The 27,649-nt window shown below is 40.9% G+C and overlaps 2 protein-coding genes across 5 annotated transcripts in view; both read left to right on the plus strand.

Moving 5' to 3' along the window:
* Window positions 1-18,648, plus strand: part of sv2a (synaptic vesicle glycoprotein 2A) — a 69,899-nt gene extending 51,251 nt beyond the window's left edge. For all 3 annotated transcript variants that reach the window (XM_074652714.1, XM_074652713.1, XM_074652715.1), the window contains exons 5-13: window positions 119-252; window positions 1,723-1,812; window positions 2,988-3,095; window positions 4,271-4,359; window positions 5,457-5,621; window positions 6,066-6,199; window positions 11,978-12,184; window positions 12,970-13,129; window positions 14,157-18,648. In XM_074652714.1, the coding sequence (XP_074508815.1) occupies window positions 119-252; window positions 1,723-1,812; window positions 2,988-3,095; window positions 4,271-4,359; window positions 5,457-5,621; window positions 6,066-6,199; window positions 11,978-12,184; window positions 12,970-13,129; window positions 14,157-14,340 (1,271 nt within the window). In that variant the 3' untranslated portion in view covers window positions 14,341-18,648. The remainder of the gene's footprint in view (window positions 1-118; window positions 253-1,722; window positions 1,813-2,987; window positions 3,096-4,270; window positions 4,360-5,456; window positions 5,622-6,065; window positions 6,200-11,977; window positions 12,185-12,969; window positions 13,130-14,156) is intronic.
* Window positions 18,649-19,780: 1,132 nt separating this feature from the next.
* Window positions 19,781-23,442, plus strand: bola1 (bolA family member 1). Of its 2 annotated transcripts, XM_074652717.1 has the most exons (3): window positions 19,911-19,937; window positions 21,080-21,173; window positions 22,822-23,442. In XM_074652717.1, the coding sequence occupies exon 3, from the start codon at window positions 22,858-22,860 to the stop codon at window positions 23,308-23,310; it is 453 nt and encodes a 150-aa protein (XP_074508818.1). In that variant the 5' UTR covers window positions 19,911-19,937; window positions 21,080-21,173; window positions 22,822-22,857; the 3' UTR covers window positions 23,311-23,442. The 2 variants fall into 2 exon arrangements, with proteins under 2 accessions (XP_074508817.1, XP_074508818.1); XM_074652716.1 differs by lacking the exon at window positions 21,080-21,173 and having other exon boundaries at window positions 19,781-19,937.
* The last annotated feature ends 4,207 nt before the right edge of the window (window positions 23,443-27,649 follow it).

A 27,649-nucleotide genomic window follows, 5' to 3' on the forward strand; every position in this document is an offset into this window, starting at 1 on the left:
CATACGACCAATCAGAGCATTACAGTATCAATAGAGGAAGCTTCTTGTGCACACAGTTCAAGTCTTGCAGCTGCATCTGACACCCCCCCACCCCACCCCCATCTCTCTCCTCATTTAGGCTGGAGTTTCCAGATGGGCTCGGCCTACCAATTCCACAGCTGGCGTGTCTTTGTGTTGGTGTGTGCCTTGCCGTCTGTGGCGGCCATCTCTGCCCTCACCACCATGCCCGAGAGCCCCCGCTTCTTCCTGGAGGTTAGCCCGTCAGCACTCACCACACTCAGACCTTGTGGAAATATCATTTGAATACATTTTGACTTCTTGAATACATAAACAGCCTTGCAAACAGAGAGCGTCCGTGCACTTGCAAAGTGGTAGTTGCCGTGCTGCAGACAAAGTGCTGCTTACACACTTTTCCAGAATATTTTGAATAAATAAATAAATATGTGCATATATACTGTACAACCTGGAGCAGGCTAAACAGCAAGAGACTGAAAGTACTGCTGAAGTTTTGTACTCCTGTTCAGTATATTTTCATTATTGACGCACTAAGGAGTAAACCAGAAAGTTGGATATAAAACGAGGATTCATATTTAAGATATTTTTTAAATGTGGATCTTTTACAGCTAGTGTGCTGTTTTTTTTGTGGTCCAAAATAATCACCATCCCCATATTACAGTAGCTGTGTTTATGTGCTACTAAGCCACTTTTAGCTGCCGTAACCACAGCAAACGATATATTGTCACATCACAGGTTAATACAAACAGAAACTAATTTACCCACTTGTTCCTGCATGGTTTTTCATTCGTTTTAACTTTGATGTTTCAAGACCGCTGTTGTCACACACACACACACACATACATACACACACACACACACACACACACACACACACACACACACACAAACACGCACACACTTCCTTTGATACTCAATGACATCAGAAGGCATCAGTGAATCGTTTAAGTGAATGAAGTCGCAGCTGGCTGCAGAGATAAAGAAAATACTGGAAATGGACGTGGAACAAATCTGCAAATTGAGATATGAAAGGACTGTGCATAGTTTTGAACATTTCCACCTGAAATACTGCAGTGTATGTTTCATTTAGTCTCAATGTAGCTTAGGTTTTGATTGAAAGATCATTGCTTTAAGTCTCACAGCGTAATTGGCCAAATCTGTGCATAAGAACTGAATGAGTAACATTTACCGTTCCACATCCTTGAGCCTTAAAGGAATAGGGAAATACACTTTTATGCAGAGAGTTACTGTATATGAGACGATTGATACCACGCTCATGTTGCAACACAGAGTCCGCCATGTTGCTCCGCCAAGTTTCTACAGTAGCCCAGAACGGACAAACCAAACTGACTCTAGCGAGAGCCTTTCGCATTTTTGCGTTGCCCGAGGGCCACCGTAGATCTCTGACACGTTGTGGAACTGCAGTAACGTGAGACGCAGAGTGCAAAACCGTGGTACCTCCAACCACCGCCAGACTTCCGTTGTTTTGCACTCGGAGGTTCACGTTAACCGCAGTCTTGGAAAGGGAGGAGTGAGTGGAGATGTATTCAGCTGGTTGCAATCTGCAACCGCACCACTAGATGTCGTGAAATCCTACACACTTACACAAGGTTTACACCACCTGCTGGTAACATTTCAACCCTGGGATACTACAGCACAACAGTGACTGACTAACATGTAAACATGCTTTTTGTTTCTCTCCTCCAGAATGGGAAACATGACGAGGCGTGGATGATTCTGAAGCAGGTCCACGACACCAACATGAGGGCCAAGGGTTACCCGGAGAGGGTCTTCTCTGTAAGCCGCACTCGAGAATCTCATGCTTTTGTCTGCATGCAGGAGAGAAAATGTCTCCACACAGTGCATGTGTGTCTGTCTGCAGGCGAATACAGTGCAGCAGGTTTTGAGCTCTGTGCTGCATAAATTTACATATTAATTAAGTTAAAACTGATTTTCTTTAGACGACTGTAATCTCTTAATGCTTCAAGCCACGCAGTTCATGTTAATACTTAAATGAAATATGGTGACAAAAATACTTTAGAAACCTCTTTTTACTTCATTATCGTATGAAATTAATTATCATAACTGGCCGTGTTTTAATATATCAGTGTTAATGGTGAGACATTAGGCAGATCAGGTGCCTCTCATATGATTATTAAGTGAAGCCTTTTTATTGTGTGCCTCATTTACCAGCTGATGTAAATCTGCTGCACAGATTTGCTGTGATTCGTACATTTATTTGAAATGATATTGATGAATTATTGGTGCCTTCAAATGGGGTCGTGTTTACCGTGTTCACGAGATGCGTCCATATGAACGCTCCCATCATGTCGTATTCACGACCTCGTAAGTGGAAAGTTTCTGAAAGCTCCGAGTTCACGACTCGTGACGTGTTTGTTGACGTTGTCAGAAATTGCGGAGGCCATGGAAGAAAATGTTTTGGTGCATATTAAGTGAATATATTGTCATTTTAGTCGTAGTATATTGTTTTTCTTCGTAATTTTATAATATGTCTGAGAAAAATGTTGATATTCCCAACTACCTCAAATCTTTCCTCCGTCATTATGCCTTTTGCATTTACTGCATTATGTTACCCACTTGCTAGCTTGCTAAATTGTTAGCCTCTGTGGCTTCTAGATGCCGACAGTAACGTTAATATTGCCGTTGCTTAGCAGCGGTGTCTTCACGACTTAACCAATTGAACTCCAAGCATATCGTGTACACGACTTCCCATGTTGAAAACACGAGCTCACGAGTTTCATTCGAAGGCAGCAAATAATATGGAAAGATCATGAATTCTTCTGAGCATCTGTGATTTTTCAACAGTGTTGAGAGTCGGTGTGTGTCTGACATCACATGCAGAGTATACAAACAAGCATGTGTTGAGTTTTCTAAGTACTTTCAAGAAAAACACATTTAACAATCATTAAATCCATTAATGAATTGTGAATATCGAATGCTGTTGCTTCCAGGTGACCACCATCAAAACAGTGAAGCAGATGGATGACCTGGTGACCTTGGGCGAAGGTGCCGCCTGGCATCAGAAATGGAAGATAAAGCTCACCACACTTTTCCATCAGGTGACAGTTGTTTGTTTTTATATTTCACTGTTTCTTATTTAGGAATATAAAATGTACAGAGGAACGAGGTTGGACACATTAAGGGCAGATCAGGACTAAATATGTCAGTTTCTCAGACTTAAACCTGACCTTACAGATTTAAAACTCTACTCTCCATCTTAGTAAATAGGAACACAACTAAGAGTTTACCAAAGATAAACATGAAATGTGTTGTATCATCGTGTATTCACATTCAAAATGTGAATTACAGCAACTCACATGAAAAATAACCAGGAATCCAGAATATCCACCTTAAAGGAACGGTGTGTAGCATTTAGGGGGATCTAGTGGCAGAAATGGAATATAATAATAATAAGTATGTTTTTTTTTAGTGTATAATCACCTGAAAATAAGAGTCATTGTGTTTCTGTTACCTTAGAATGAGCCCTAATATCTACATATGGAGCGGGCCGCCATGTTTCTACAGTAGCCCAGAATGGACAGACCAAACACAATGCCTTGTCCTTGTCCTTGTTTACATTCTCCCACACTGACCGTTGATCCCCAGTAAGCATCTTAATCCCTCCTCTTGCTGTTTGTTTCAAATTGCCTGCACAGCAAATCTGTAAATAATGGGGCCGTTTGCGTTTTCACATTTTGCGTCAACCACCGTAGTTCTCCTACACGATTGGCAAACAGGAGAAGTTTGTGAGAGGTGTCGATCTTCTCATCTAAATCTTGCCAAGAGAGCAAAAAAAACAAAAAATAAATATATAACACACTAAAGGAAAGTAAAAGGCACAAAAGCTTAGCAGCTTTCCTTTTTAAGTGAAATGTATTTAACAAACAAAGAAATATATCCATCCGAACTCTGGGGAAATTTTGCCAGACTCTGCTCCGCTCAGGCTTTATTTATATGATCATTATCTTTGTCTTTGTGGAAGGTGTGTATTCAGTGACAGGATGTGTTTGTCTCTCAGCTTGTGCAGCTGAGGCTGTCTCAGTTTGTTTACTCTAACCCTGGAAAGGGATTCTGGGACATGGTGTTGATTTCTAGCAACTGATGGAAAGAAATTTGCTGTCAGAGATGTCTGGTGTATGTTTTGCTTTTATCTGATTGTACCATAATTACTATTTTCCCTCTGTTTATCCCCCCATGTCTCCGTGTCTGTGTCCATATGTGTTTGTTCCTTCAGGTGTGGACTAATTTCCTGTCCATGTTCACCCCCGAGTACCGCCGCACCACCTACATGATGATGGCCGTATGGTTCTCTATGTCCTTCAGGTATGATGAGGTTAAGCAACGGTGCACTACTTGAGACTTACAGTACACACTTTCCAGTCAGTGACGTCCATGTATTGCAGTAATGTGGTGTTTGTTGGCCTAACGGCTTGCTGTCAAGCAGCTGTGGGCGATCTGAATGCATAGGAAGCGCTCATTTGTCCAACATTATGACACGGCCAGGCTGTGTCAATACTGCTGATACACAAGAGTGTCCCTCTTGGTAGGTTGGAAGAAAACAAGCAAACAACAGAGAAACAGACAAACAAAAGATTAAAATAGAAGCTTTAGAAACTTTCATTGGGGGAAGGAGTTTTTAGATCCTTGTGGCCAAACGGCGGTACTGCAACTTCTGTGTCCGTCACGTGATGCCATTGGGCAATTAACTATTGTTACAGGCGACCCCTCCGCCAGGTTTCCCCTCAACTGGTGTTTTGCGCTCTCATTGGCTGTATCTTCCTGACAGACCCCCCTATAGGTCCAGATATTTAGCCTGCGACATATCTGGAATGCGTCTGCGATGCACCAGCCAGCCTCTCGGCTCTCGTCTTTTAACAGTTCACACATAACGCTTGAGCGCCGAGCCAACGCCAATTTGCCTCTGCTCTGGGGCTTTTTTCAGGGAGATCCAAAAATGGTCAACGAGTAGAAAATCAGGGCAGAAGTCATGTGGTCTGAATTCTAGGCATAAGCTAACCGGCTGCTGGCTGTAGCTTCATATTTAACAGACTTGTATGAGAGTGGTATCGATCTTCTCATCGAACTCTCAGCCAGAGAGCAAATAAGCATATTTCCCAAAATGACAAACTATTCCTTTAATTACAGAACATGTTTAAATGTACTTAGTTCAGTACCCTAGAACAGTGATTCCCAAACTTTTTGATATCAAGTTAATTCCTAGGGTGCCAACATGTATGAGACTAGCAGTAAGCCGTAGTGCACAAGATGTCCCTGATATTCATGCACACAGCAACACTACTCATGTGCCTCTTCGATCTTCATCTTTGTTCTCTATTACTGTAGGTTTGTCTTTTTTTTGTGACATCACCACTCTCACTTTCTCTCTCCTTTTCCTCCTCCTCCTCCTCTTCCTCATCCAGCTACTACGGTCTGACAGTGTGGTTCCCCGACATGATCAAGTACATGCAAAAGCAGGAGTACGCCTCGCGCACCAAGGTTTTCGCCAAGGAGAAAGTAGAACATGTCACCTTTAACTTCACCCTGGAAAACCAGGTCCACCGCCAGGGAGAGTACTTCAACGACAAGTGAGTCTGCTGCGTCCCCTCGTTAGCGTCGGCCTGTCCAATGAAGAATTAGGTGACATGATTGTTGGGTGCCATTTATTCCTTATATGTAATATTTTGTGGATACATTTATTCATAAAGTGTAAATACTTTGTGGTGGATGACAACAAACCAGATGAAAAGATGAGGCTTCAGCATGATGTTTTATTCTGAGCGTTGCTTTGATTGGATGAAAGACTTGTTCATGTTTAACAAGCCTGTCTTTGATTCTTCCTTTGACCTCGCCTTTTTAACCTCAACTCTGCATGGGATTTAAGTTGTTAGAATTCAAACAGCCTCTCGATCTCTTTGCATCTTCCCTTTGTCTCCCTCCACTCCCCACTCCCATGCTCCATCTCTTCGTTGTCTCTTTGCCTCCACTTCCTGATCCCGTGATAACCCCCTTGTGTGTGTACTCGCTTGCAGGTTTATGAACCTGAAAATGAGATCCATGGTGTTTGAGGACTCGCTGTTTGAGGAGTGTTACTTTGAGGACATCACCTCCAGCAACACCTTCTTCAAGAACTGCACCTTCATCGCCACCCTCTTCTACAACACAGGTAGGACACACACACACACACACTGATACGGCCTTACGTCTGTGAACACCAACAAACAAATTGTAATCAACACTGACTATGGTTAAATGCACAAAATATTCAGATTTTTGCCCTTATTCAGAAAAAGACCATATTCCTACTAAGCTGTTTACATGGTGACTGACTTGTTCGACCCTCTTTCATTCCTTCAACCACCTTCTTGAAAAGGTCGGTGTTGCGATATTTGCACATTTCCAAAAACCTGTTAATATCCAAGTCTTTTATAATGTTTAAAAGTAGGTGTGTTTCTCCTTCCGACCAGAAATGTGGGCTTTTTTCTTTTGGGCATGCATCTCTGCAAACTGTCGGCTAGCTGGTTTGTGTACAACGTACAGAGCTGGTCTTAAACAGGCAAGAGGCCGTGTGTCGCACACTGCAGTAAAAACCCCAATAGAGATGCATATTCTGAATGCGCTGTATTCATGTCCAAAGAATGCTCTGAATAATATCGGCATATCCCAGGTGTCTTAATCGGAAAATGCTCCATTCAGAATAATTCTGAATTTATTTTTAATCTAACAAATGAGATGTGAATGTGTGAATGGCTGTATAACTTCAACTTTAACTTAATTGTCCCCAATTCAGTCTTCCTAAATCCAATTTTCTTTTAGATATCTACAAGCAAGGCACTTTGTGCTCTCTGAGTTGTCCGGCTCCGCTACATCAACAGACACAACAATTGTTAATACGGTCCTCTCTTTAAATCCATCTCACAAAAGGCTTATCTCAGCTCTCTATGGCATGGTATCAGACCTGAGGCGTGCCCCCCAAGGACAAGCTCAGAGCAGCATGGGAGGAGGACTTAGGCCTCTCTTTATCACAGGATACATGGAAGTCCGTACTTAAGCAGGTTAATTCATCCTCTCTATGTGCTCGTCACTGCTTAATTCAGTTAAAGTGGTGCATAGCGCTCATATCTCAAAAGCCAAACTATCTTGCATGTATCCTGAGATTAGTCCCAACTGCGACAAGTGCAAAAGCGCTGAAGCCTTCCCGTATTCACATGCACTGGTCATGCCCTAGTCTTACCAAGTATTGGATGGAGATTTTTCACACTTGATCTCAGGTGTTAAACGTCAAATTGGTACCAAATCCTCTGGTTGCTCTGTTTGGGGTCACCGGAGATTAGACGCAATTAACTGCATTAAAACGACGTACCTTATCCATTGTTTCCCTTCTGGCTCAGCGAGCAATCCTGCTCTGGTGGAAGGGCGCTGCCCCGCCCACTCATGCACAATGGTTGGCGGACATCATGTCATCAATATTCACATGGGAAATTCCTGAAAGCACGGAGCCCTTTTCTAGATACATTCCAGACCCTGTAAATACTTTATTATTAAGTGCAGCTTTACTACATCACACACTATTCACTCATTCATCGCAAGTCCTTGGCGTGACGGTTAGCTTTCAGTACTGCTCGCTGGCAGTGACTGGGAAGGGATTGTTTTATTGTTGATATACACAGATTATATATACATCCTTTGTTTTGACTTATTTATAAATGTTGGCATTGGTACCAGCTGATGTTAATGTATACTCATACCTGTCATTCCTCTTTGGTTACAGAATGGCGCTGCGCTTTTGTTATATCCTGCAAAACCTCAATAAAAAGATTTAGATTTAACTTAATTGTCCCCAAGGGGGCATTTTGTCTTGCAGACAGGTGAAATACACACAGACTTGAACATAAATCATGATATAATACATAAACATCAGTGGTGTCTGCGATGCACAGATGAGTGGAAGATGTGCTGTGTGGATGTGGAATCCTGTCCACTGAGGCTCATCACAATATTTTCAGAAAAGATTTTGCCTTTTTTAAAATGCACATTTTGTCCACAACTCACATCAGTTTGACACTAATTTGTTTGACTTGGAATTGAAAAAAGTGAATAAACTCTATATTGAAAATGTAAATGTGATGTGAGCAGTGCATTGAACCACCGCTAGATGAGACCACCCCGAACAAACAAGTTGTCCTTCCCCTCTCTTTGTGTCCTTATTCTCTCTGTGCTATTTATAGTGCTTTAAAATGTCTCCTTATAAAAACACGTTCTTTTAAGCAGAGCTGTCGGCACAGTTTCACTCTTTTGTGTTTGCTGTCTACAAATGCAATCTTATTAAGGGATTGTGTGAGTTCATTGTTGTCGTGTAGTATCATGATGGATGGAAGATGGTGTCCTCTGTTCTATTAAGACAAATTGTTTATTATACCTGTCTGCTAAGCACATCTATTTGTACAATAGCCCTGCATAGCCATCACTTTGTATCTTATAATATTCAGTTTTAATTAGGGCTGCACAATTAATCGAACATTAATCGCGATCACGATTTTGCCTCCCTCAATTAAATGAACATGATCGACGGCGATATTGACATTTAAAATACGTACTCGGCTCACTTTTGGGGAGCTGTCATGCCGCTGTTGCAGTAATATATAATATATTAATGTTTTATAACAGAGAGCAGACAGGCAAAATGAAAATGCACTGAATTCGGAAGAAGAAGAACCTTATTGTAAGTCTTAATTTCAACAAATTTAACAAAGTTCCCCACTGTGGGACTAATAAAGGAATATCTTATCTAATCTTATCTTATTTTGATGCAAAGACTTTTACATTAGCAGGAATGTAGCACAACATGGCAGTGAAAGCAGCGCTCTGCTTTATCTAACTGTGAAAGTGCAATACAAATATTTTGTCCCTAGAATCAATGAATAATCGTGATGTCAATATTGATCAAAATAATTGTGATTATCATTTTGGCCATAATCGTGCAGCCCTGGTTTTAGTGGACGCAGTATTTTCCTTCTCCTGATGTGTAAAAAAAGAGCAGCAAAATCAGCTCAACTGTCAAAATGGTTCAATTACCTTCCTTTTTCTCTCTCCACTGGCTGCCTGGCACTTCACCAAATGCAGCATTGCAGAGCTGCAATGTCTCTTAGCAACCCAGGCTGAATCCTTCATTATTTCAGCTTTAAAATTGCGGAGCTGTCTCTCTCTTCTCAAACTAGACGATTGATTTTCCTCCACTGAAAACTGACAACAAAAGATGTAGAAAGCCGATGAGAACTGCATCTTTGTACGTTTTAGAAAAGGGACACTGTCCACTATAGATTCAGCAGCTGTGTCCACACATGTAAACACTTACATACAATAGCAGCATCAGCCAGACCTTCCGCTCGCTTTGTTAGTTGTTTGCAGTCTTAACACACGTCAAGCAATCACTCACAGCTGCTATCAGGGCCGGCCAGGATTCCTCATTAGAATGGGAATTAGAAAGTCGTTTGCTTATTAATGCTTAATCACTATTTGGGCTCCCTGTTCAGAACTTGAGGCTGTCTGATAGTTGCCATGGTCACCTTTATTGTCACAGTGCGGCATGATGGGAACAAACCACATGAATGCAGTTGGGCTGTACACGTGTGGCGTCATGTTAGTCTGTATGTAATCAGGCACCAGGCTTAAAGGGCCAATCTTCACAATTTATCCACTCAAAGTGTTATTTCTGCCAGATGTCATTAATTGGGAAGATGGTATTCATATTGATCTTTACTCTCATAGTTACTTATTAGCAAGTAAGCACCTATTATACGTATTAGTGTCAATCGAGTCAATACAACTTTATGTACTATATAGCACAAAATCACAAGTTTGTTTCAGAGAGCCGTGCAACCTGTGCAACATACGACACCATCTGTCCTCAGACACTTTATTCAGGAAAAAATCCACACACACACAACAAACCTTTTACAAGAAACAAATGGAAGAGGAGGGAGCTACCGTATGCATACACAAATGGTTAGTAGCTGTATTAGAGAAGAGATCTAGGCAAAGTGTAAGTATATTGAAATGTTTAAAGGTCCCATATTATAAAAAAGTGAGATTTTCACGTTTTTTTATTATAAAGCAGGTTTAAGTCCTATATAAATACTGTGAAAGTATCGAAACACTCAATCCACAGGGAAATACACACAGCCCGTATTCAGAAACTCTGCATTTGAAAAAAGCTGTCAGGATTTCTGCCCATTCGTGATGTCACAAATCTACAATATTTAGACCATTTACACAATTTTAAATGTAAACATTCTAAATTTGTCCCAGTTTATTTCCTGTTGCAGTGGATGTGAATGTCATCAGCTGACAGGAAGTACACATGGACCCAAGCTGTTGCCTAGCAACGCAATTCTGTTCAATTCCATCAAAATGCGCTAAAACGGAGCGTTTCAGACAGAGGGTAAATACAGGTATATTTAGGCAGACAGTATGAGGAAAATAAAGTTTTTTTTTAACATTACAGCATGTAAACATGTTCTAGTAGAAACACAAAATACAAGTATGAACCTGAAAATGAGCACGATATGGGACCTTTAAACCTGCAGTAGGGAGAATGTTTTTGGCATCGTTGGGCAAAAATCCCATAATAACCTTTCAGCATATTGTAATTCAAGTGTTCTGAGAGAAACTAGACTTCTGCACCTCCTCATGGCTCTGTTTTCAGGCTTTAGAAAATCTAGCCCGTGAGGGGGAGACTTGACCAATCATAGGTCATTTCAGAGAGAGAGAGAGAGAGAGAGAGAGTGTTCCTATTGGCTGCTCACAAACTCCGATCAAACGGTCAAACTAGGCAGAGCTGATCAAATATGAATTAATATTCTGTAACTGTAATGCCTATTTCTCTCCTCAAATGTTTTCAGAATTATTTTGTAGTGTACTGTTTAGCTGTAAAATGAGAAAGTTTGCGCCGGCTGGTGGGTGTGGCTTGGTATTTCTTCAACTGATCTCAACATGGCTGCTGGGTCACAACAACAAAAGGATAATTTAATTTAATTTATTACAAATGTTTTATTAATGCCACACACACTCATGTTTTGAATTATCATTCATCATAAGGAAAAGCATTGCCATGAAAAAACAGCACAGCATTTCTGTCACTTATTTTGAAAACAAAGTGTTAATAATGGTTTGTTGACAAGAGCGTCTCCCCATTTGTCGTCTTTCTGTCATTCTGATCCATCTCTATTGTGTTGCTTTTATGATGTTAAAATGTCGTTAACTCATTTGTGCCCACAACTGAAATTTTGTGTTCTCTGGGCTTCCCTAAGCACAAATCTAAAACATTTTCAAATCTCTCAGTTTTTCTTATCATACTGTATTTAGTCTTTGGGCACATGGGACTGACTAGCCCACTGTTGTTTTTTTTGTTATATATATATTTCATTATATTTTAGGGAAAGAAAACGTAGTTCCATGTGCTCAAAGACTAAAATAGTATGATAAGAAAATGTCTGTATCTCAGAAACTGTATGGAGCACAGTCAAATATTTGGTATCTATGAAGTCATAAGTTGAATATCAAAGCTATGCACACATATGCAGCGTGAAAATATTTCATATGGAGGACATTTAATAAAGACAATGTTAGTTTTTCCTAATTTAAAAAAATTCTGACCTACTGATCTGTAGCTCCATACCAGATTTCAAGACTTTGGACAAATCAGAACAAATGTGGCATTTTTTCCTCATCACAGGGCCGACTTAATAGTCTTTGGGCACAAATGGGTATAACTTTACTTCCTGCAGATGTTTCACATTTAAAGCCATCACCGGTGGACATTATAGTTACAAATGTCCAACATTAATAGCAATACAATCATCACGATGGGCATCTTTTCTCCCCATCCTGTCAACTAAGTTTACTAATCGACCCCTTCATCTCTGCTCCCTTTCTGTCTCCCCAGATCTCTTCAAGTACAGGTTGGTCAACTGCAAGCTCATCAACAGCACTTTCCTGCACAACAAAGAAGGCTGCCTGCTCAGTGACGTCAGCGATGAGAACAACGCTTACATGGTCTACTTCGTCAGTTTCCTGGGCACCTTGGCTGTGTTGCCAGGCAACATCGTCTCCGCGCTGCTCATGGACAAGATCGGACGGCTGAGGATGCTAGGTAACATGACGGCAGCCAGGGGCCTCGTTACTCAGCACCATGTGTATTGAAAGAAAAATGGAATGGGAGTTAAAGGAATACTTCACCCACACAATGTCCATTTGTATATCAATTACTCCACACTGTGTAACCTTGAATTCCTGAAGAAGACTGCATGCCTCCACGGTGAACGGAGAATCAGAAACTTGAGAAAAGTCTTGATGAATTGAAATAAACGGGAGCCGCGTTTAACAGCAGCAAAACTTTATCTCACCATTTTTACAGGTTTTAGCGAAGATACGAGTGTTTGTGAAGTACTGAACATACGAGTGGATAAATTAGATTTGGATTATACTGCACAAGTTGTGTGAGAGTTTGTAAATGGATTTTTTGATGTAGTTTTGCTGTTAAATGTGGCTCCCATTTACTTCAATTCATCAACACTTTTCATAGTTTTTTTTTTATTCTTCAATCACTGTAGAGACGTGCGAGAAAAACAAAGTTTTCCTCATAAATTCAAGGTAACACGGGGTTGGTAATTGATATTCAAATGCTCATTTTGTGGGGGTGAAGTATTCCTGTAGCAACTAAAATTATTTCGTTCTGTCTGCACAACAGCTAAATGATCTGGACAGAGCACCGTGTTTATCACACTTCTCTGGCTTGCACTGCCTGGTCTAATTACCTTACAGTTCAAGGTTACAGACTAGTACTGATTTTCAGTTGATATGTGCAGGATTTCCTTCCTTCCTTCACACGTCACCCTCTCCCTCCACCTTTCTTTTTCTCCCTTTGTCCACCTCCAGCGGGCTCCAGTGTGATCTCTTGCATCAGCTGTTTCTTCCTGTCCTTTGGCAACAGCGAGTCTGCCATGATCGCTCTGCTCTGCCTGTTCGGAGGAATCAGCATCGCTTCCTGGAACGCCCTGGATGTGCTGACCGTCGAGCTCTATCCTTCCGACAAGAGGTAGGCAATTTTAGGCATGCCCTGAAACCTCCTTGACGCCGTGAAGACACGGTCGGTGGTGCTGAATGACGTGTCAGATGATGTCACGAGTGTTGCCCTGCGATGATTGGTTGGCTTACAGGGATGGATGACATTGTGGGGTGAACTCATTGGTGGTGTATGTGATGTAAAGCACTTTGCTGTCTTGTTGCCACCTAATGGATTTCAACCTAATACAAGATGAGATATGAGTATTTGTGGAACATAGTTCAAGCATTTTACCAGAGCAGGAACAAGTATGTTTTGTGTTGCCGCTTTGTATTCAGTGTGAGAACAGCTTTTGAGTTTTCATTTTACAACACAGAGCTCCACCTTGTGGTTATATAGAGTCCCTACAGCCTTTACAATTAATGAAGTGTAAACACAGATTAAATTCGGAGACTCACTTTAACTGTTAATCTCTGAAAGAAAATGGCTGCATTTGGGATACAAAGTGGAAGATGTTGAAGTCTTCTGTTGCTCTGTGATTCCACCGCTTTTCTCCTTTTGGTAGTTAATTAAAGGGGAACTACTGTACGCCCACTTTCAAAATTCATACACGTTATTCCTATAGTCTAAGACAGTCCAACAAATATTAGTAAACATTATCAACTCTCTCCCAAATCTAAGAGTGCTAAAACTCAAACTTGTGATGTCATCGGGTATAAAGTGTGGAGCTGCTCCATAGACAATGAATGGGGAGAGATGTTCTAGATGACGCTGAGAGCACCCAGGGGGATGTTCTGAGTATATGGGAACATTTTCTGTTTCACTACTGACAACACTACAACAGAATAAAACTCATTTGGGTATAAAAAAACTACTACAGTACTCTATGACATCACAAGTTTGAGACTTACTACTCTGGGTTCTGGCTTTGAGAGAGAGCAGCTCATGTTCACACATATTTGTTGAACTTCACTAGGCTATGGAAATAACATTTTAATTTGGGTGATGTTCCCCTTTAATACATCAATAACCTGACTCTGTGCTCTCTATCTTTTCTCAGAACCACGGCATTTGGCTTCCTCAACGCCCTCTGTAAGTTAGCGGCTGTTTTAGGCATAAGCATCTTCACTTCGTTCGTCGGCATCACCAAGGCTGTGCCCATCCTCTTTGCCTCGGGGGCGCTGGCGGTGGGCAGTTTTCTGGCCCTCAAACTACCAGAGACGCGGGGTCAGGTGCTGCAATAGTATGGCGCCATCAACTTTCCGGGGTGGGGGGGTGGGAGGAGGGCAGAAGAGTTTTCACCACACTGTGAATGAAGAGCTCAAGAGCCCTCCAAATCCTTCCCTCTAACCCCTCTCTCACAATGATAGAGTAAAGTTTGTGCACGTAACACAACGCAGAAGAGCGACGCAGATCTGCTGTAAATATTTGGTGATTATTTGATAGGTTGAAGCTGTGACGAACCTGCCTGAATAAACAGTGAGCGATCAGTGAGACTTGAAGTAACAATAGTAACATTTCAGTGAGAGCATGACATGTTATTCCTCTGGAATATATAATAATAAATTTAGATTTGGCCCCCCACCCTGATATAAGCACATACACCTGGGGTTGGAGGTCAGGGGATGGGGGTTCTTGATAATGAGCCATGCAAATAGACTCATAGAAATGACCACTAGCCATCATTGCAGAGTTCTCTGTAGTCACCTCCATTCTTCTGAGCTAATTCAACTCACCTGTCAAGTCTTGAGTACTTTGCCATTGTTGGACATAGAATCAAAAATGCGACATCTTATGCCTCGATTTGAAGCATTTTTGACTTTGCGGGGTAAAACCAAGACACTCTTGGTTTTTCTCTCTAACAAAGACCTGTCCTCATTCTTCTTTATCTCCTGAGGTCTTGTGTTGGTGTACAGACTTAACTGCCATTTTATAGATTATAGAACATTCCAGGTTTGCTTTTTGTTATTGTTGGAAGATGTGACAAAGAGATCAATCGAGCCCCTTTTCTCCCTTTAAAAACGTTGTTTCTGATCACCAATCAGTTCATGGATACGTTTCCCATGCCAAGTGGATCATTGTGTGCTGTCATGTTTGCCATTTCATCACAAAGATATTAAGCTGTTTGTTAAAGTGTACATTTAAAGCACAACCATTTGCCAGTGTGAACGTCCCGACACATTTTCTTGACTTGATGAAAATGTTCAGAATCTCACACTCAATCACCATTTTTCAATCATACTGTATATCCCTTTGTAAGAAATGCCTTTTTAGTACCTCTCCTCTCCAGGCTTACAGTATGTTTGTCTGTTCTAATATATGTTTTGGAGGGTGTTATGCATGTCACAAAGTATGTATGTAAATTTATGAAAATTGAGAGTACAACATGTAAACAACGTTAGGGACAAGTTGCTTTTGCTCATCGGTTAGTCCGGCTTAAGTCACCGTAATATTTTTTGACATTTTACTACCCACAAAAGGCAGAACAGTGCTTTTATTCTGCTGTTGGTAGCTCTTCTCAGAGCACACTCCACAGGATGTTCTTAACATGAAAAGATCCCTTTATTACCTTAAATCATACACACATGTGGAAGAAACACAGGTAAGCACAAGGGAGGAAAAAAAAGGTTACACAAAAAGGCTCCACTTTTAGTTTTGATGGTTTCAGTGCAGGTGTGTGTAAGAGATGACAGTTAAACTATAATCTAATTGTTTGTGTGAACTGAATGTTTATATTAATGTGAGCGTGCTTCTTAGTGCAATATTGAACCTCTGTGCAATATTGAGATTTTATTTCTTTTTTTATTGTCTTAACCATTTCATATTTGGCAAACACTATTCTGATTTGTGAACGTTTGTGGGGTAGCTGTCTTATATTGATAACTGAACATGGCGTGATAACATACTGGACTTCATCTCTTTTTTTGCTCTTGGATCAAGACAGACAGAGATACATCAGACCGGCAATACGTCATCCAGAGTAGGCTCTCGTGACCACGCCCGTTTTGGGGGGCAAACAATCCCTCGTCCCTCGGTAACCAGAAGTACTACTTTAAACAAACCGGTAATAGTAATAACGCTATGCTGAAGAGTTGCTGTGTAGTTGGTTGCACCAACAATAAATCCAAAAATGCTGATCTCCAATTTGTTCCTAAAAAAGATATAATAGAGGGGCTTTATGGCTCGAAGCTATAGACCAGACCAGCGTAGCATCATAGCCGAGGCTGCGCTCCCTTTTGGGGGAAAGAAACTCGCTGTCACAGGCGAGGAAATTATGAAAATCTGGTGTGTAGCGGGTTAACCGAGGACATTTACGTTATAGCAGCATCAGACTGTTGTCTCCAACTAAATCTCAGCCTATAGATCAAACTAAATTATTAACAGGTTGGATATTTACCGACAACACTTAGCCTAACGTGATTCAATCTAATATGTAGAGAAGTGTGGATAAGCAATACCCGGCCACTGTGTTGGACGGGGGTAGACTGAAGGGACTTGGCGGCGATCAACCTTCATTTATTAAGGTATCGCGAACACTCAGGTTCAGGCAAGGTCGCAAAATAATTATTAAATATGTGTATGAAGCAAACATTTGTTAAACAAGAGATGAATGAATAGGAACTTGTCAAAATTACAATCCAAACACACGCCAAATTACATTTCTATCTATGGGATTTTCGGTTTCCGTTCCCCCAAAAGGGGTCTGTTTGCGAAGTACTCGTATGTGCCGGTCTGATTATTAGGATTTTAGCATCAGTAAATATTAAAATTGTTGGAAAATACTGCACCCAAAGTAAAAAAGAAAAGCAGCATACAGCAGAGTAGCTCTATTTTGATTTTCCCTAATTTGGGATGTCCTCGGGGGAATTAACATGTTGAACAACGAGGGGTTAATTGCAGTTGAAAAGGATTATTCTGCTAATGAGGGTATGTATTTGGACCTTGTGTTTACTTGTGCTTTATTATACAAATGTAGCTAGAAATAACATGAGATTCACCGTAGAGAACTCACTGCCAAGGGCTGATTGTCATAATATCCCACATTGGTAACAGCACAAAGTGTTGGCGAACATCATCGCCACGTTCCCCTGATCTAGAAAAAGCAAGGGTGATATGTTCACAATTGCATGGTAAAAGAAAACAAACAATCATTAACATGTCAGATTAACAAAAAAATAAAATAAAAAATGTTTTTGTCCAAACTGCCATTTTTGTAGGATAGCAGCCATACGTAGACTCAAGACAGTTGAATAAATAGACAACTCATTGCACTAATTGTACACTGTCGTACATGCACAATATTGTGAATGCCTTGAGTTCTTCAAGACACAATCTGGTGCAGCCTTGCTAGTGATTTAATGAAGAACAAGGTGGGCAGTTTAGCAAGAGCACAAGACCAAAACCTACCAAATGACAAGATTGTGAAGTGCAGTTGTGAACATAAGTGCTTCGAGCTTTGAAGACCTGCCCCTTTTCACATTTCACTCCCTCCATCTTACACTGATCTAAAATCTGACATCTGACCCGTTATCTATGAGTGTGCCATGAATACCACCTCTCATTAATTATTGCCAAATATTTTGTATGGCCTGAGTTTACACATTACACCATCAGTTTCTCTGTTATAGATATGAATATATGTAAATAAAAGTACTTATAATGTATAACTAATAAGATAGCTCTTTAAACTTTTTTGACCCCTGGAAATACGCTATATTGCAGTCAGTCTTTATAGGTCTTCAGCCATCGATCATGTGAAACAAGAACAACTGGACTTATTATTCTAACAAAGACTTGTGATCTTGATTTAAAAACTGCAAGAAGCATAAATGACCAGCAAGTCAGAAAACAAAATCTGCCCAGATTCCCTTTTAAAAGCACATTAATAGTATATAAATGCACATTAATCGTACTAAAAAGCTAAGCGTCAGCAGTCCTATTCTCTGTATGTTGTCCTGTATCACCCATGAAATTTAACAACAACGATGTCAAGATAACTGTTGAATTTTGTTCAACATGAAATGCTGTTAAAACGCTAAACCTGTCTCAGTGACTCCGTTCAGGCTCCGTCCAAGTTAAAAATGGTCTCTCGTAGATACATATCTTAGCTTATGTTACAGGGTTCTTTTGTATAATTAACTTGTTGCCTTGAGCAACAGTCAATCGTGAGTGCAAAAAGTTAAAGCAATAAGTGTTTGGGTATTTGTCTCTTATTCTCTTCTTTGAAGCTATTGGGAATTGGATGACATTACTATATGCTGGCCTTGTCCACTAAAATGCTGTGTGTTGGCTTAATAATGACACAGGACTTAACAGCTAACATTCGTGTGTACTCTCTAAAATAAACCCTTCAAAGTCCTGAGGCTTTTCTCAATAAGATTGCATCACCATTAATTAAATGTAACAAAGAATTTATCACCTTTGTCATTGTACTGTGCTGTAGAAACTGTAGTTGATTGTAAGTATAGAAACTGTTTGTGGAACCACGAATATTTAAAAAAAAAAAGTTATATATATATATATATTTATAAATATATATATATATATATATATATAAAAAAGAAGTGTAAATGAACAATGCTGTGTGTTGTCTTTGATTTTGTGTATTTTGTAAATGAGAATGAAATATAAGTAAATACATCAATGTTAAATACCGGTTATGAATCATAGTTAGCCTAAATGTGACATCAGTTCTGTTAAAAAGGTGTGTGAGATTTTTTCTTATATTTTCTCATTGTTGATTTTTGATTGGGTTTGCACTATATTCTGTGCAACGGACCCTTTGGAATCACAATGGATAACAAAGAACCATGAAATAAACAAGAAATATGAAAAGTCAATCTTTTGTCATTTCTTTTTGTCTACCAAATATTGTTTACAACAGACAATACAAATGGTTAAAATCCTGCAGCTAACTCTACTCTTTCTTTTTATCATTATTATTATTATTATTATTATTTCTTTTCTTAATTTTATTTCAATTTTGAATGTTGAACTTGTTTTCTCTAGTGTACTTAATGAGTTTGTCTATAAGCTCATCTACTTAAAAATTGGTTTATAAACTACTGTAATTACGAACTGTAAATTGCATATATGAAAACAACCTTGAAAAAAGGGAAAAGATAAAGTTTAAAAAAAAAAAAAAAATCCTGCAGCTGCCAGCACTGTATTTTTATATCTGGTATATTTTTTGCACTTTGTACTACTAACGTTTTTACTGCCTTTTTACTAACATGTTTTGCACAATGGAACTGTGATGCTGCAAACTTGAATTTCCCTCGGGATCAATAAAGTTACTATCTATCTATCTATCTATCTTCTATTCCCAATATGAAACTCCATAATAAATGATAGATAGGTTCATGACCATTAATAATAGTAATGATGATAATAATAATGAATAATAATGAAAAATAATAATAATAATAATACAAGTAAAGTGAAACAGCTGATAAATAAGGATTTTTTTGGTTATATTTAAATAACCAGCGCGCAACAAGAGCAGCTGAACACAAAAGGAACTTAACTTACATAATATATAATACATTACTTAAATAATATATATATCTACAGACAAAAAAGGACTAAAGGACTACAAAGCGTTAAAAAACTACACAACCCAGAAGTATTGCATCACTTCCGGTGAGTCTTGCGTCATGCCCAGGGACGCAACTGTCGTGTCCAGAAGGGAGCCCGGAAACTGCGAAATCTGATCCACACTCTCGCGATACTCACTGCCCGACAACGTACCCCTGCCTTAACTATCGCGAGAGTTTCCCCAGTTTGCTAGCTCTCTTCTAGCAACTACCGGACGCAACCGCAGCTGACTGCACTTTGCAAGGTGAGTTTAGACACATTTAACTGAACACATAGCTTCATACGTGTATTAATAAACACAGACACGATGTATTATGTTTTTATGGAGCCGTTCGGTGTGGTGTCGTCTTGGTTTTCAGACACATTGATGAAAGATAACAGCTGATGCTAACAGACAAGCTAGCTCAAGTCCAGCCTGAATGTTTAACTGTTATATAGTTATATCAGCAAACTGGCACTAAACTGTTATTACAAGTCGTGTCACCAAGTTATAAGTCACCTTAACAGTTTCATGTGATAAAATTGTTTCTGAGGTTTAGCTAACGTTAAGTAGTGGTCAGTTTTAGCAGGTTATAATGAGACCTTGACATTGAGATCCTCCAGCAGACTCACCTGTCCCCCATCACAGAGCAGACACACCTGTCCCCCGTCACAGAGCAGACACACCTGTCTCCCATCACAGAGCAGACTCACCTGTCTCCCATCACAGAGCAGACTCACCTCTCCCCCGTCACAGAGCAGACACACCTGTCCCCCGTCACAGAGCAGACTCACCTGTCCCCCGTCACAGAGCAGACACACCTGTCCCCCGTCACAGAGCAGACACACCTGTCCCCCGTCACAGAGCAGACTCACCTGTCCCCCGTCACAGAGCAGACTCACCTGTCCCCCGTCACAGAGCAGACACACCTGTCCCCCGTCACAGAGCAGACACACCTGTCCCCCGTCACAGAGCAGACTCACCTGTCCCCCGTCACAGAGCAGACTCACCTGTCCCCCGTCACAGAGCAGACTCACCTGTCCCCCGTCACAGAGCAGACTCACCTGTCTCCCCGTCACAGAGCAGACTCACCTGTCCCCCATCACAGAGCAGACACACCTGTCCCCCGTCACAGAGCAGACACACCTGTCCCCCGTCACAGAGCAGACTCACCTGTCCCCCGTCACAGAGCAGACTCACCTGTCCCCCGTCACAGAGCAGACACACCTGTCCCCCGTCACAGAGCAGACACACCTGTCCCCCGTCACAGAGCAGACTCACCTGTCCCCCGTCACAGAGCAGACACACCTGTCTCCCCATCACAGAGCAGACTCACCTGTCCCCCGTCACAGAGCAGACACACCTGTCCCCCATCACAGAGCAGACACACCTGTCCCCCATCACAGAGCAGACTCACCTGTCCCCCATCACAGAGCAGACACACCTGTCCCCCATCACGGTTTCACAGCTGTGAACTACAATCAGGGGCCAATTTATGAGGTAACGTTACACCTGTACAATCTGTTGCAATTCAATACAACAGCTCTATCGTAAATTCTACCTTCTCACAGTTATATGTTTCTTATTGAGGTCTTAGTTAAAGGTGGTGTAGTTTAGGTCATTTGTAGTGGTGTTACAGTTAAACTGACAATATGTGTTTCCAAATGTAGGCCACCGTGACACAAAACATTTAGTGTTTACAACCATAATATCAATATCATGTGCAAAACTACTTTTTCCATTCTGATGTGCAATATCACTGTTCATTGTGTGCAATATTAATAGATAGATAGATAGTAACTTTATTGATTAAAGTTCTATCTTATCTTATCTTTAACCTTAGTTCCATCACTCAACAATACTCAGATGAGGCTTAAAAATGCAAAATAAGGATGGATAGAGAGCTGTGTTTTAACACCGGCCAGCAGGCTAATGTAATAAAGCATCTCTCACTACTAAGGTGATTCTCTTCTTAAGAGATTTCCTGAGTTGTTAGACGTTTATGCAATAAAGGGAATTTGTACAGCAGGTGACTTATTCATTAGGGATGCACTCCTGAATCATCTTCCAATACCTCAACTCAGGGTATCTGCTGATAACATGTACCAAGTCGATACCAGTGTGCAGGTTAAGTGGATCAGAAATGTACTTGCCCAGAGTCAACTTTTACTTGCCCCCATATAAATTGTTTTATTTGTTAGTGGTTATCAAATAACAACAAAGACTAAAGTTAATTTCCATGTTTTATCCATCTTGCTCTCAAACTTGCAGCCATCTGCGCAATACATAGTTGGAGTTTTGCCCACATCCTTTAATGCCAAGCAACTAAAATCCTGTTTCCAGGATCATTTAAATGCTCGCTTGCACTTGAGCTCATAAAGTTTGGCTACGTTCCAAATCGCATACTTTTTCTTTTTACTTTTAGCACATACTGCAGCTGCCCTTACAAAGTACGTACTGTTGCATGTAGTATGCATACAATTGGGACATACCACTTATTAACATCGCGCCTTGAACTTTGACCCTCTTGCTCATATATCCGCTGCCCGGAGGATTGTGGGTCAGAATAGCTAGAAAAGCATGCTGGCTTGCAAACTGCAAATAAAATGCTACCGGATGTAGTAGGACATCCTGGTATTTTCGGCACACTGCATTTGACATACTATGTATCGGCACATACTAAATCTTTTTCTGGCATACTAAATAGTATGCTAGTGGGTATTGGTTGGAATGCAGTTTTTCTTTACCATTTTGTCGCCCGATCTGTACTGCGCATGTGCAGCTCTCAACAGAGATGAGAAGGAAGCGAGAATGACTCAAGTTTAGTTCATTTATAGAGCACATTTAAAAGCAACAAAAGTTGACCAAAGAAGGCTAACTCCTTTGCTACTATCTATCATCAGCTCTGGAAAAAAACAACGTGTTTAATTATTTTTTACCACATGCCCGATTGGGCAAGTGAGTTGTTAGATTTACTAGCCCAACATGGCATTTTACTTGCCCTGGGCAAGCGGGCAAGTCTTGTTGTTGAGCCTTGCGAGTGTGGTGTGTTAATACACCTCAAAGCTTGTTATTAAATCAAAATGCCGACCAGAACATGAATATCTTTCTGGTCATTTAATAGCACGTCTCCTGTATTTATACCCAGCTGGATTTCAAAGGAGGTCTCCGGCCATAACCTCTGATGCTGCATACTGTCCTCCGCTGTGTTCGGCCCAACTCTACCAGTCTTGCCTTAAGCCGGCCTCTGGCCCACTTCACATCACACATGGACCCAGACCAGAGCCGGCCCGTTGAGAGGTGTATCAGAACCAAACTGACCGACAAACTCCAGCCGGACCACTTAGAGGTCCACAATGAAAGCCACATGCACGCCGTGCCCCCCGGCTCTGAATCCCACTTCCGTGTCCTGGTTGTCAGCTCCCAGTTTGACGGTCTGCCGTTGATAAAGCGCCACCGTCTGGTTAATGAGGCTTTGAAGGAGGAGTTGAGTAGCTGCGTTCATGCACTGGCTATCCAGGCGAAGACTCCTGAGCAGTGGGGAAGTAACCCCTCGCTGGCTAAGAGTCCGCCGTGCTTGGGAGGATCGAAGGGTGATCACACAATGGAGGAGAAACTGAAGGCCGGTCGGGACTGAAGGGTTGTGGACTATGAAACTATTGGACTGAACTGTGAAGAAGGCAGGTGAATGCTGTTGCAGATTACAATACAAAAATGGCTTTCTGTGGTTATTCTATCATAATAAAATGCATTGCATTGTTAACTTTAAGTGTGTTTTAGAGGTCCATTTTGTGCCATCAAATAAATGTTAAATGGCCCGTTTCACTACAGGCGGTCGCAGGTATTTTGCACTGGTGCCACACCGTTGTTGAATGAATACAATACAGAGGAAACTTTGTAATTCCATAATGTAAGTCTCCTGTTCACAGCTCCCATTCTCTGTGATTTCAGATTGGTGGTAAATAGTAATATTTATTGTCAGAAGAGCACTTATTCCCTGAACAGTAATGGCATTTACTAAGACCAAAGGTCAAGAGTGGATGGTCATAGCTGCATTTCTGCAAGTGTATGAAAATAAACAGTCTTCTTAAAAAAATCGAAATACTTTTCTGTGATTCATGATTGAAAGTTTATTGTTGCTGATTTAAAGCTACGACAAGGAACTTTTATTTTGTGTTGATTTTGGCGATCCCTGTGGACAAAAGCGATAGTGTTCCAGAGCACTGCAGCAGGGTCTGACAGTCTGCCCTGTGCAGTCCTGGTTCTGGTTCTTCCGTGCCTTCCTTCCCCTCCAGCAGCGTGGTGTCGGTGTTGGCTCCCAGCAGGGACCGGCGGAGCGGCGGAGCAGCGAGGCGAAGCTCTGCTCCTGGTCGGAGGAGGAGCCACTGATGCCGGGCCAGGAGCTCTCCACCTCCCGCCAGAGCTCCAACTGCAGGTTGAAGGCGGCAGCGAAGCCGGATCCGGGTCTGTCTGCGGCAGGCCGGTTGCTGTGGAGTGTGGAGTCCGAGCTGAATTTCACTTTAAACTTGTGTTTGCTGTGTTCTTAAAATTAAATCTTCATTTTCTGAGTATTTAATTCACATGGGAGTATACAAAATGAGGCATTACCATGTGGTTATTTCATATAGACTACTTATTTATTTACCAGAAACCATGCTATATCATGATGTATATCTTTATCCAGATATGAAGTGATCTATATCATGATAAAAGATTTTGGCCATATCGCCCAGCCCTATTTGACAGTGACTAGCGCTTAATGTAATTGACATATGAAATGCTTGGTAGTATAATGTCGGTACCGCTGTCTCAACACATGAGGGCAGTATGTGCACAGATTATATGACCACCTGAACGTGGTGAGTTGGCTGATGAATGCAAGATGTCTTCATTATTCAACTAGAAGTCAAATTATTCAGTCAGTTTTTAAGTTTTTTCTCCTCATGATTGTACATGTAGTCTTACTAAAAACACAATCTAGTGATAAAATAACACAAGTAATCCCAGGACTAATGTGTGAGAAACTGAACCACCCAATACATTTTATTAACTTTAAGTAAAAATCTTAATCCAATATAAAATGTTTTAGTTCACAACACAAAAAAAATTAGAAAAGTATCTTTTAATCAACGGTGACTTACTGTAAGTCTTTGATACAATTATCTTATGATTCTATAATCAATTGCAAAATTATATTTATCGGATGGTTATTTTTTTAGCTCGTCAGTAATTTGCTGAACAAACCAGAGGACAAAAGTACAAAATGTTCGGTAGTTGTTCTCAGAATGACACACTCTTTACTGCGTGCCTGCATGTATGTATGTGTGTATGGGTGGGCGTCTATTTTTGTCTTGGGGTTGTATGTGTCACCGTGAAGGTCTTCTTGTCCTCCCCTCAACCCTGATGACGGCCAAAAATCACTCCTCAACCCTGCGAGAGTGATAAGACAACAAATATACGTCAAAAATCATTGGCGGGAGTCTTAATAAACAACGATCCTTTACCCCGATTATCATTCATCAGTGAGATGAATTAGCTCCAAATCGCTTTTTAATAAACGTGTCCGAGTTTGACAAGAACGAGATGGACGCTGAACGCACACCGCAGAGCCAAAGCAAACTTAATGCTTTGCTGCAAAAGCTATTCAAAGTTATTGTTGGCCCTTAAAGACAGGCCTTCAGTGGAATGCGGTGTGACCTCAAGGTAATGCGTGTCGTCTTCTACAATCATCCTCCGCCTGGAATTGACAGCCTGTCAGGCCTCACAAAAGGCCCCGGTGAGGAGGGTGAACAACTGGTGTCACTGGTTTGGAAAAAGGAAAACAGTAACACAACCACTTTATGACCCCTGCTCGCCCATTAGAGCCAGGCCTAAGGGGGCAAGCAGCAAGGTCGGGGCTGTGGGAGAAAGCAATAAGCCGGGCTGTACTGCCCGGGGACCCGCAGACTGTCTCTGCCGATAAGATTTACGTGTCACAATTCCAGGTGCTGTTATGATGGAGATGGAAAAGACGTCAAGTCGTCAAAGGGTGATATGAGGTGGAGTGCAGAGACTTGTCTTGCACTTAAAAGGTTGGACTGTTTTACATGTGTGAGTAGTACATCACCTATTTAGTCTGTGGCAGTTATACAGCAGAATAACAGGGTCGCTCAGGTCACCTTTTTGTGACTTGTTTGGGCCAGAGGTGGAAATGCCCAATGCTCTAATTGACTTTCTTTTACACATACTTTTCCTGTTTCTAGTGTATTCCACGATCAGTAGTTTTGCTTTTACTTCAATAGATTGCTGTCAAAGTTATCTACTCATCTACTTTTGGCATGAAAAGCAGCAATTTGAGAGTAGCCTGCAGCCGTGCAATTAAGGCCTAATCAGGAGGAGAGTCCACTTAAGTTTGTTTTTAACTCCGTAGAGCAGTCTCTGAGAAAACCTTCTCATAAACAAAACATGGTCAGTATTTTTGACAATTAGGTGGTCTTAAAATCGAAAGCCACATTAGCCTTTACACGCTTACAATGCTTTGTGTTGTCCTCAAAAAGGCTGATTCTCTACATGTACATCTACAAGTAACAATACTTCTACATGATTATATAATTCTAGTACTTCCTCTGCTCCTTGTTATTGCTATTCTTAAGCAGGGGATGTTATGCACCATGTTAGAGTCTATTTAGATGTTATCGCTCAGGTGTGTAATAAAAAGGGTCAGTTTTAATAGCAGAGTGGCCATTTATGAATGTATTTCTAATTAAATCCATCCAATTAAAAAGCCAAATTAAAGTTTATACATATACGAGTACGTTATTAAACTAAGAATAGTTTTCCATAATGGGATGGCATGTTTATAAATGGGGTTGGTTTAAATACATGTTAATTATTTAAGGCTAACCAGTGGTGGAAGAAGAACTCAAGTCCTTTACTTAAGTAAAAGTACCAATACAATGATGTAGAAATACTCCATTACAAGCAAAATTCCTGCATTCAAAATTCTACTTGTGTAAATATAGCAAAACCGATTAAAAGGTAGAGTACTTGCCCTGCAGAAAAATGTCTCCTGTGACAATACTATATTTTTAATACGTAGGCATCAGTGTGTGTAATCATCGTTTCACCGTTGTTGATATATGGCTAGGTAGTTTAGTCCAGTGGTTCCTGACCTAGAGGTCAGGCCCCGGCAAAGGGTCACAAGATCAATCTGAGGTTGTGAGATAATAAGTAGGTGAAGAAACAATTAAAAAAAAACTTTTAGATGAATTTATTGGGCTTTTCACAAAAGCTTTTTTTCAATGAAACCATCTGAAGATCAAAAACAACAATGTATTGTATTTTAAAAGCTCATCATGAATATTTGATGTAAAATATGAATCTGAAAAGTAACTACATCTGTCAGATAAATATAGTGGAGTAAAAATGACAATATTTCTCTTTGAAATAGTGGAATAGTATAAAGTAGCATAAAAAGGAAATACACAAGTACAGTACTTGAGTAAACGTTAATCCTTTGTTACTTTCCCCCACTGAGGCGAACCCTGTTGAAAGGCCAATCAGTGTCATCCCCACATGGGGATGGACTCAATAATGTAATTTGACAAAATAGCTCTACAATAAATAACATAAAAATGCTTAGCTTAGCTTGACTTACATCTTCCAGTTTTTGTATAAACTGTGTATTTGTGGTATCAATGTAATGTTTTGCATTTTATTGTAAGGATTTCCTTTATTTTGTGAGCTCTATCAGCTCAGTCAGAGTTAATTTACAGTACTGTAGATGTACACCATGTCTCTTCTACCATGTCCAGACTGCAGTGGTGATGGATCTGTCTCCGGTCCCAGGTCTGGCCCATATGGCCCAGAGGGTGCAGCAGGTCAGTGGGAACCCACCTTGGCAGCGCTGCTCCTGCGTCAGAGCCCCGGGACAGATGGTGCCAGGCTGGGCTGAGACCTCGGGCAGGGCAGGGTTCCCGCGATGAACAGCCGCTGAT

This window comes from Sebastes fasciatus, chromosome 12, assembly GCF_043250625.1.
Source record: "Sebastes fasciatus isolate fSebFas1 chromosome 12, fSebFas1.pri, whole genome shotgun sequence".
In the NCBI taxonomy this organism is placed as follows: Eukaryota; Metazoa; Chordata; class Actinopteri; order Perciformes; family Sebastidae; genus Sebastes; species Sebastes fasciatus.